General features: G+C 38.3%; 1 protein-coding gene across 4 annotated transcripts in view; it reads left to right on the plus strand.

Moving 5' to 3' along the window:
* LYRM4 (LYR motif containing 4) overlaps window positions 1–9,149 on the plus strand; it is a 206,765-nt gene extending 197,616 nt beyond the window's left edge. For 2 of the 4 annotated variants that reach the window (XM_027873008.1, XM_027873256.1), the window contains 2 exons: window positions 2,141–2,193; window positions 8,736–8,821. In XM_027873008.1, coding sequence (XP_027728809.1) covers window positions 2,141–2,181 — 41 coding nt within the window. In that variant the 3' untranslated portion in view covers window positions 2,182–2,193; window positions 8,736–8,821. Of the gene's footprint in view, window positions 1–2,140; window positions 2,194–8,735 lie in introns of all 4 variants that reach the window. The other 2 variants (XM_027873096.1, XM_027873173.1) reach the window with 1 other exon arrangement.
* Window positions 9,150–10,915: the final 1,766 nt, after the last annotated feature.

Genomic DNA, 10,915 nt, shown 5'->3' on the forward strand with positions numbered 1-10,915 from the left:
ATATCTATATATCTTAATCCACGATATCTTAAGAGTGGGGAGGAACCTCAGAGGTCAGTCTCGTCCAATTCCTAATAAAATAATAAATCTTGTCTGCAGCATCTCTGACACTCGTCATTCAGCCTCCACCTGAAGACCTCCAGAGGCAGTATGAGGGAGTAGCCAGAGTACTACATCTTGGAGCAGGAAGTCCTGGGTTTGAATCCCACCTCAGATGCTGATTAGCCCATTTCCTGTGTAAAAATGGGAATAATAGGAGCACCTGCCTAACAGGATTATTGTGAGGATCAGATGAAATATATAGTGCTTATAGTTTTTGTTGTTGAATTGTTTCAGTCATATCCAGCTCTCTGTGACTCATTTGGGGTTTTCTTGGTAAAGATACTGGAATGGTTTGCCAGTTCCTCACCAGCTCATTTTATAGGTAAGGAACTGAGACAAACAGGGTTAAGTGACTTGCCCAGGGTCACATAGCCAGTTAGTGTCAGAGGCCAGATTTGAACTCAGGAAGATGAGCTGTCAGGTCCTCCTGACACCTTGCTACCTCTGCTTTATAAAGTACTTGCACTGTATAAATATAAATTGTTATTATTGCCTCATTATTCTCATCTGATATTGTTATTACCATCTCATTCTTCTCAACTATTTCCTTATGGTTCAAATAAAAATGATGGGTAAAATAACTGTTTTTTGTAGTAAAATAAAAGTATTATTAATTTTACCTGTTTAGCATGTGCAAAGTATTCTTCCTTTTCAGCTCAGATATCTTTTTTGCTTTGTAAGTCTTGCCAAGAGAAGGCCAAGGTGTTTTTAGATATTGGTTTCATCTGTTGGTTCAAGGTAGATTCAATCCTGGAGCATTCAGTCTCTACCTTTCTTTGGTACTTATTATTTATTTATTTTAATAGTCAGAAATAATTACTAATACATAAATTACATAATTTCATGGAATTTGTAATTTTATGTCCAAATGACAGTTTGATTATTTGCATTGACATTTTGTTATTATTATTATCTCACTATCCTCAGGCAGCCCTTACAACTCTATTTAAATTACAAGATTGTCTGTATTACCCTACAGGAAAATATGGGGGAAGGGGATAAGGGGGGGATGATATGATAGAGGGGAGGGCAGATTGGGGGAGGGGGTAATCAGAAGCAAACATTTCTGAGGAGGGACAGGGTCAAAAGAGAGAACAGAATAAATGGGTGGCAGGATAGGATGAAGGGAAGTTCAGTTAGTTGTTCACAACATGACTACTATGGAAGTGTTTTGCATGACTAGACATGTAAAATCTATATCGTTGCTTGCTTTCTCAATAAGGGTGGGTAGGGAGGGAGGAAGGGAGAAAATTTGGAACCCAAAGTTTTAAAAAACAAATGTTAAAAATTGTTTTCACATGTAACTGGGAAATAAGATATACAGGCAATGGGGTATAGAAATCTATCCTGCCCTACAGGAAAATAGGAGGGGAAGGGGATAAGAGAAGGTGGGGCAGAGATAGAAGGGAGGGCAGATCAGGGGAAGGGGTATTCAGAATACATGCCATCTTGGAGTGGGGGAAGGGATGAGATGGGGAGAAAATTTGGAACTCAAAATCTTGTGAAAGTGAATGTTGAAAACTAAAAATAAATTAATTTAAAAAATTACAAGATTATTTTAACAATCCTGTTTTCTAAATAATGAGAAAGCAGCTATACAACACTGCAAACAGTGGTGCTTTATGTAAGCCAACAGTATTTTTTTGAATAGCATTAATTGTGAGAAAGTCTCTCCACTAGGTCCTGGTCAGCCCAAGGCCAAATAGAGTAAGTCCTCTTTACTTGGTCGCCCTTCACATACTTCACATACGTACATACACACATAAAGGCGTCTGAAGGCTTCTTCACACTAAACGTTGCCAGTCGCTTCCCTCAGTCTCTGTGTGGCTTGGTATAGAGTTCGATTACCATCCTGGTTACCGTCCTCTGAATGAGTGCCATAGCTAAGGACATTCAAGGAATTTAGATAAAGGAGAGATTGGCACAGCACAGAGCCTGAAACATACTGCTTGATAATGCTTTTTTTTTTAATGCATTCATCTTTATGACATTTCTTAATGCCTTTTTTATTAATAAGGCCTCATTCTCTTCTCTCCAGCTGAACATGAAAATCCCATGTCAGATTGGATTTGCATCTAATGTATCCATGTGGTATGTTCATTTTGATTTTAAGAGCTGCATAACTTGGGGCCTGCTTATTTTCTTGCAGTTCTGTATTCTGTCATTTTTTGTTTGATCTCCTGCACTTGTAAATGATTGTGACTCTAGATGGGAGGTATGTTGGTCCTTTAGGATGGTCAGTATGCGAAACAAATGGGATGCTATGTCAATGGGGCTTTTGTCTCCTAAAAACTGGCCAAGTGTCAGGAAGAAGGGCCAAGCAGTGAGGCCAGAACTTTGTCCTCTTTCTAGACAATCCAGTGAACAAGACGAACTACTCTTAACACACACAGCACAGTGACTTGCATCTCAACTGTCCTTTCATATCCTCAGGAACAGATGTATCTGTTCTCTTTAATAATGGCAAAATGTTGGATTCTGCCCCTTCCTCTCACAATGCTGTAATCAGGTACTGCATCTTATTAAAAGGCTAAGAAATAGAAATATAGGGTCTTTTTCAAGTCTTTGTGGAGGTTCTAAACTTCATTTTTAATCACATAGGCTGACAGTAGGATAGAAGTCCCTTAAAATAAAATTTAAAAGCAAATTGAGTATTCCTCCCATATCTGACATGAACTTCCTCTAGTGGTCACACAAACCAGTTTATCTTTCCATTTTCAGAATTGTCAGAATATTGTAGTACTTTACTTTTTATTTTTAATGGCATATCTTACCTTTCCCCTATCCAGTGAGCTGTCCCTTATAATAAAGAATTTACTAGTGTGGAACATTTCACATCCATAGATAGCCCCCTACATCTGCAAAGATGCGAGGAAGACACATTTTCTCATCTTTTCTATGGGGATAGACTTGGTCAAATTAGAGAGCCCTCAGTTTCATTTTAGTTTTTTTGTTGTTGCTCTTTCCATTTACATTGTCATGTTTTCAGTATGATAATAATAATAATCATGATAGCTAATATTTACATGGCACTTACTATATGCCAGGCACTGTGCTAAGCACTTTACAATTATATCTCATTTGATCCTCACAACAACCTTGGGAGGTAAGGTATTATTATTATCCCCATTTTACAGTTGAGGAAATTGAGGCAAACATAGATTAAGTGACTTACCCAGGGTCACACAGCTAGTAAGTGTCTCATGCCAAATTTTACCTCAGGTCTTCCTGACTCTAGGCCCATAGCTGCACCATAGCTATCCCACTTGTACTTAACTTCATTCTGCATCAGTTCTGAGTTCATCTTCCCCATTTCTTATGCTATTGCCTTTGTTTCAAGTGCTTTACTACTACAGAAGTATTGCTATGAATATTTTACTGTGTGGGAGGTTTTTTCCTTTTTGATACCCTTGGAGAAGATGTCTATAAGTAGGATCTGTAAGTTAAAGGTTATGCTTCTACCATCTGCCATGTAATCAATGTTATTTTTCAGTATATTCCTGTGCACACACATATATACTTCTTTTTTTTTTTCAAAGAGATCTCATATGAAGGATGCATTCCTTATTTTGTGGAAGTGACCTATGTTTTAGCCAGTTAGTAAGACTATTCTTTGTACATTTGAATAATATAATTGTCCTAAGCTGTAATGAACTTGCTTTTAAGTATTGTTTGCAGATTGTTCCTATTTTACTTACAGCTGAAATTATTAAAGTTGAAAAGTAAAGGAGATTTTGAATGCCCCGCATGAAAATTCAGGGCAATGAAATCTTCATTGGAGATCTGTCCACTTAGAAAAGTTTGTATACCAGGAAAGAACAAGTTTGGATACAGTCCTCGGTTTCCTTCGGTCTTCATTAGCCAGTGTGGAACGTTGGCCTTACTGGCATAATAAAAAAGCTTGTACATTTCTGTAGTGCTTTCAGATTTACAAGATGCTTTCCTCATGATAACCCATCGAACACGGAGGGCAAGTCATTTTTATCTTCATTTTGAAGTTGAGAAAATTGAGGCTGAAAAGGGAGGTGACTGTCTTATGTGGTACAACGACTGGAGGAAGCAGCGGTTCTAAGATTTGAACCTGTGTCTAGTAACACACTTTCTCCAACAGACCACGAAACTCACTTACCCATCCTGTGTGAATGTCTTCAGCAAGCACTTCTTGAACCCGTACCAGCTGTATAATCTTGGGCAAATCACTTCACCCCACTAGCCCTCAGTCTCTTCATGTGTAAAGTGCAGGAGTGGACTTGGTTATCTCTAAGGTCCTTTCCAGTTCTAAATCTATGGTCCCATTGGGGGTCGGGGGGGGAGTGGGCAGAGAAGGGAGGAGGAGGTGTCAAGGCAGTTTTAACTCATCAGGGTTCTTCACTTTCTTGTGCAGTTGACCTGTTTGGCAATCTGGTGAAGCTTATGGACCCCTTCTCATACTAATGTTTTTCAGTTCATTAAATCAAATACATACAGTGATCCAAGACAGTTCCAAAGGACCCATGATGAAAAATGCTAACTCCAGTGGGAGAACTGATGAACTCTGAGTGCAGATTGAAGCATACTTTTAATCACTTCCTTTTTCTTACTTTTTTCTTTTTATTGCAACACAGTCAGTATGGAAATATGTTTTACATGACATCACATGTATAAATGATAGCACAGTTCTTGCATTTTCCTTTGGTGAGGGAGGGGCTGGAGAGAGGCGGAAATTTGAAATTCAAAATGTAAAAAAGTGAAGGTAAAAATGAATTAATAAATAAATAAATGGATCAATAAATAAAAAGGGAAAAAATACAAAGGATTACAAAGAAAACCAATTATCTACTGGTTATCATACAGTTATCATAATATATTAAAAAAAAAACAGATTCATAGACCCCGGTTAAGAACTCTTAAACTAGATTATGTCTAAGATTCTTTCCTGTTCAGAAATTCTATGGGCAAGACACTGTAGTAGGTACTACGGGGTGGCCAAATCTATTCCCTGCCCATGTGGGGTTTACAGTCTAGCAGGGGAAAAAGATAGCTGCAGTGCAAGGCAGTATGGAATAAGAGCGGTATAAACAAAGAGCTATGCAGAAGTAGAGAAGCTAGCATAGAAGCTAGAAGAGCCCACGCAGTCAGGGTGATAAGGAAAAGGCTAGTGGAGGAGGCTGATGGTAGCCGGCCACCTGCATTCTTTGGTTGCTCTCTCCTCTGTTACTCGTGTATCTAGCAGACGATCAGAGTTCCTGCAAAGATCTCCGTTGCGTCTTCTATTAGTGTGTTTACCATTGGGCTTCTGGGCTGTAGCTGGCAGGTAGTTAGGAGGGAAAGAGCAGCAGGTCTGAGAGGGGGCAGAAAGCCAATTAGAGCTCCACTTGCTAGAACACAGTGGTGCTCACCCACAGTCTTTATGGGGAATAGCCACTGAAAGAGTTCCCTCAGGCAGCCTCTGGGGAGCCTAGTATAGTTTCAATGCCAGCAGGTGCAAAGACTGTACTTGTATCTCATTTAACACCTGCCAGACTTTGTTAAGTGAACATAGAATCATTGAATCTCACAACTAGAAGAACACTCAGAGGCCACTGAGTCCGGCCCCATCATCTTAGAGGTCTGATTCCTAGCAGACTGAAGGAAGTTTCCAAAGGTCACACATCCAACGAATGGCAGAGCCTGGACTAGAACCTGGGGCAGTACTACTTCCAGCACCTCCCAAAATGATTGTATCCGATGTAAGATATATTGATAGATGATATGCTGCATCCACTTACTTATATACATATTGTGTGCCCCCAGTAGAATTTAAGCTCTTTGAGGGCAGGAATTCTTTTGGTTTTTTTTCTTTGAAATCCTAGCATAATATCTAAACACATAGTAGGTACTTAATAAACATTTGTTGACTGATCAATTACTATATAGAGACATCTGTCAGCCATATATATAGCTGCTGATTAAAGACCACAGTGACCAGTATGCATTTGTGCTTCAAGGATCTTACCACTGGCTTCTCTCCAGTGAGCAAAGACAAAGGGTGTTTAGTAGACAGTAATCCCTCTCAGACTGTCATCTGCCAATCAAATCAGTAAGCAGTTATTAAGCACCTACTGTGTGTGTCAGGAAGCACCTACTGTGTGCTAAGGAAGTATGAGGGATACAAAGAAAGGCAAAAACAATCCATACGTTAAAGGAACTTTAATGGAGGAGAAACATGCAAGCACCTATGTACAAACAAGCTATATATGGGGCAAACTGGAGATAGCCTCAGAGGGAAGGCATTAAAACTAGGGAGGATGGGGAAAGGCTTCTTGTAGAAGATAGAACTTTGAGACATGAGGGAAGCTTGGGAAGCTGGAAGGTGGAGGTGAGGAGGGAGAAAGTTCTGGGCATGGAGGACAGCCAAAGAAAAGTCAGGAGATGGAGTGTCATTTGGATGGAACAAACAGCATGGAGGCCAGTGTCACTGAAAGGTGTAAGAAAAAAAAGAGGTAGAAAGCCGCCAGGTTATGAAGATCTTTCAAAGACAAAAAGGATTCTATATTTGATCCTGGAGTTTGTTGAATGGAGGAAGTGAGTTACAGGGTCATAGTCAGACTTGCATTTAAGAAAGATCAATTTGTGAGACACTAATGCACTGTTGGTGGAGTTGTGAACTGATCTAACCATTCTGGAGAACAATTTGGAACTATGCCCAAAGGGCAATCAAACTGTGCATACCCTTTGACCTAGCAATACCACTTCTAGGTCTGTATTTCAAAGACATCTAATAAAAGGGAAAAGGATCTACATACGCAAAAATATTTGTATAGTAACTCTTTATTTTGGCAAAGAATTGGAAATTAAGGGAATGCCCATCAATTAGGGGATGGCTGAACAAATTGTGGTATATGAATGTAATGAAATACTGTTGTGCTATAAGAAATGACAAGCAAGCAGATTTCAGAAAAACCTGGAAAGACTTACATGAACTGATGCTGAGTGAAGAACCAGGACCAGGAGCAAAACCAGAGAGAAACAGGAAAACGTTGTGCACAATAACAGCAACATTGTATGATGATCAACTATAAATGACTTAGCTTTTCTTAGCAATACAATGATCCAAGACAATTCCAAAAGACTCATGATGAAAAATGTTATCCACATCCAGAGAAAGAATTGATGGAATCTGAATGCAGATCAAAGCATACTGTTTTCACTTTCTTTATTCTTTTTGTTTTTTTTCCCTTTTGCAAACTAAATTTTTTGCACTCTTCTTTCATAATATGACTAATATGTAAATATGTTTTACATGATTACACATATATAACCTATATCAAATTGATTACTCCCTTGGGGAGGGAGGGAGAAAATTTGGAACTCAAAATTTTATAAAAAAGGAATGTTAAAAATTGTCCTTACATGTAATTAGAAAAAGTTAAATACTATTAAAAATAAGAAAGAAAGATAAGTTTGACAGCTGAGTAGAGGGTAGACCAGAGAGGAGAGAAACTTAGGGCAGGAAGACCAGCCAGCCAGACTACATCAGTAGTCCAGGTATGAGGTGTTGAGGGCCTGTACCAGGGTGGTAGCAATGTCAGAGAAGAAAAAGGGGTATATTTGAGAGATGTTAAGAATCTAGAATGACAGAAATGAACAACTGATTGGCTGTGTAAAGTGAGAGAGAGTGAAGAGTCAAGGGTGACCCCTAGGTTGCAAAGGAGTGACTGGGAGAATGGTGGTACCGTTTGACAGTGACAGGAAAGTTAGGAATAAGGGAGGGTTTGGGGGGAAAGAAAGCTTTCACTATCAAAGGTCCTCATTTCATAAAACCTATGAACTTTAAAAAACTGATTTCTCTTCCCTTCCCAGTCTCCCTTCATAGCATCCTCCTTCTCCTTGGCTTCTAGTCCCTGTCCCCTGAGCTGTCCTAATGAAGCAGCAGAGGAAGGATCACTAAGGGGCAGAAAATTCAGATATTTTTACCTATCAGCAGTGGAGTTTGTTTGGTTTGTGGTAACACTGCTTTAGTTCACTCTTCCTCCAACTGTGAATCTAATGAAACTCTTAGTGAAGATACTCTTAAAGAGCTTGGAAGACAGTAAGAGAAAATAAGGTTACAGCTGTGGTTTCTATCTCAATGCAGGGGGAAGAACATGCCTCTGTGTGTGTGTGTGTGTGTGTGCATATGAGAGAGACAGAGAGAGACAGAAGAGTAGGAGGAAGAAGGAAAAAGAAGGAAAGAGAGCAGAGGAGAAAGAGAAAGAATGTATAAGGGAGAGAAGGAGGAAAAGGAGGGAAAAAGAAAGGGGGCAGAGGAGAAAGATTATATGAGAGAGAGAGGAGGAGTAGAAGGGAAAAAGAAAGGTGGAAGAGAAAAAGAATATATGAGAAAAAAAGAGAATGGAAGAAATTGCACATGGAGAATATTTTTCTAGATTTTCTTCTCAAACTGAGACAGGTACAATTTCAAGACTGAGGGATAGGGGTGAAAGGGAATAGCTACACCAAGTAAAAAGATAATATGATGAATAAACAGTAGTCCCAAAGTACATTTCAAAAGGAGAAAAATGCTGAATTTTAACTTGAATTTTAAAATGTTTGAAATCTTCTTTCCTTTTTCTCTTAAAGCACACACCTCTTCCAGTGTCGTCCTACTTAACCTGCCTTTCATTTGCTTTCAGACCCAGCTTAGTGAAATGTACTCAACTAACAAGCTTGTTATTGAGAATCCGAAGAAGCCCAGGACCTAAGCAAGTTGGGCAGCTCTCTAGCAGCAGCCATGGACCATCAGCAGCAGTCTGTGCCTAAGGACATCTCCCAGCATGCTTTCTGTCGCCTCTTACATCACCTCTAAAAAGGCCTTGTTCTCTGCCAGTAGAAGCTGAAAAACTGAAAAATGTTTCCAGTGTTTTGCTGCCTTAGTGGTAGATGACAATTCCTATGGTTCGTGTGCTAGTCAGTATAACTGGAGCTCAATGAAAATAGTCTGTCTATTGTATTTTTTACCTTCATGTTCTAGTTCATCGCCTCTTATGGAGAATATTTCAAAACTGTGTTTCTTGGTTCTTTTGACAATAAAAAAAAAAAGTATGTAAGATGTGGCTTCGGTTTGTCCTACAGTGCTTTGTACTCCAGATGAATTTGTCACAGTCTCACTTAGAAATGTAATTATGCCTGAACCTGGTTACATTCTACTTTTTGACTACTGGTCTCTAAAAATCTCTTAAGATCTTAAGTGTTTCAGTTTCATACTGATAGAATTCCTTCATGTCTATATAGGCCTGGTAAGAGGATACTACCAACATAGTGGGAAGGGATGTCCAAGAACAGATGAGATGAGGGAGCTGGCATAGTGAATACACACCAAAGGTACTGTTACCAGAAACGAAATCCCCACATAGAAGAGCAGGAAGGTATTGTGGAAAGAGCTCCCAACTTAGAGTCCAGAGACTTGGGTTAAAGTCCTAGATCTGACCCTTGCTAACTGTGTCCCATGGGGCCATCATTGTCAACCTTAAGTGATTACTATTATTTCAGGGTCCCCTACCACAAATACTGAGGTGTTGGAAGGATTTGCAGGATGTATTTCTTTAGAAAACCTTGTCATCGAGGTATGATGTAAAGACGGCTGTAAGAGGTGGTAATGAATGGGAATCTGATTAGACAGTATAAAATACCTGCGAGTGTACTTGCCAAAAAAGACACAGGAACTATACAAATATAAATATAAAACACTTTTTATACAAATAAAGTTAGATCTAAATAATTGAAGAAATATTTATTGTTCATGAGTAGGTAAAACCAATATAATAAAAAAAGACAATTTTACATAACTAATCTGTTTAAGTAATGCCATCCCAATTAAATTACTAAAAAACCATCTTACTGAGTTAGAAAAAAATAACAAAGTTCATTTAAAAGAACAAAAGGTCAGGAACTTCAAAGAAACGAGGGGAAAAAAGATGTAAAGGAAGCATATTCGGTAGTATCAGACCTTACACCATATTATAAGGTGAGAGCATTGTTGAAGTGTAAGATGAATAATTTTGATTATTTTAAATTAAAATTTTCTTGTATAAATAAAACCTATGTGGTCAAGAATAGAAAGAATGCAGAAAATTGGGGGAAAAACTTTCATAATCTCTCAGGATATAAATGGGTTGGAATAGTGCTTTGGTGTAGGAAATGATGAGCTGGTTGATTTAGAAAAATATGGAAAGACTTGGACTTATGAAAGAAGATGCTATCCACTTTCAGAGAAACAGATGACAAGTAGAAATAAGCATAGTACAGTCTTACATATGTGTGAATGAGTATATATGTGAATTTATACATATCTATGTGTGTATCCATGCTTAATTGTAACCTTCTGGGGGAAGCGGGGAGAGGGGGAAAATAAAGTAAAAAGTGCACAGCAGAGAACAAAAGAAAAACTACAAGGAAGCAAAGAAAAGCTGGACAGCTTTGAAAACAATGTATAATATTTATTATATAGATTTTCTTGAAATAGAAATGTATTGCTTTATATTGAATCTGCTCTTATGTTCTGCTATGTATATGGCAATTTTTTTTTCTTTTCTTATTTGATACTTAAGTTTAAAATAAATTCAAAAAAAAAAAGGTTAAAAAAAAAAGGAAATCTGAAGGAATGCTTCTAAATTGGGTAATGACTGTACAAGTTATGGTATATAAATATGCTGAAATACTATTGTAGTGAACTCTTATCAACATAATGACCAACCAGGATTCCAGAGGACTTGCTACCTACCTCCTGAAAGAGAAGTAAAGGACTCAGAATGCAAAATGAGACAATTTTTTTTGGACATTGGTTTTGATTGACTATACATGTTTGTAGTGGGTG

Source organism: Vombatus ursinus, unplaced genomic scaffold, assembly GCF_900497805.2.
Source record: "Vombatus ursinus unplaced genomic scaffold, bare-nosed wombat genome assembly UNPS02000577.1, whole genome shotgun sequence".
NCBI classification, from domain to species: Eukaryota; Metazoa; Chordata; class Mammalia; order Diprotodontia; family Vombatidae; genus Vombatus; species Vombatus ursinus.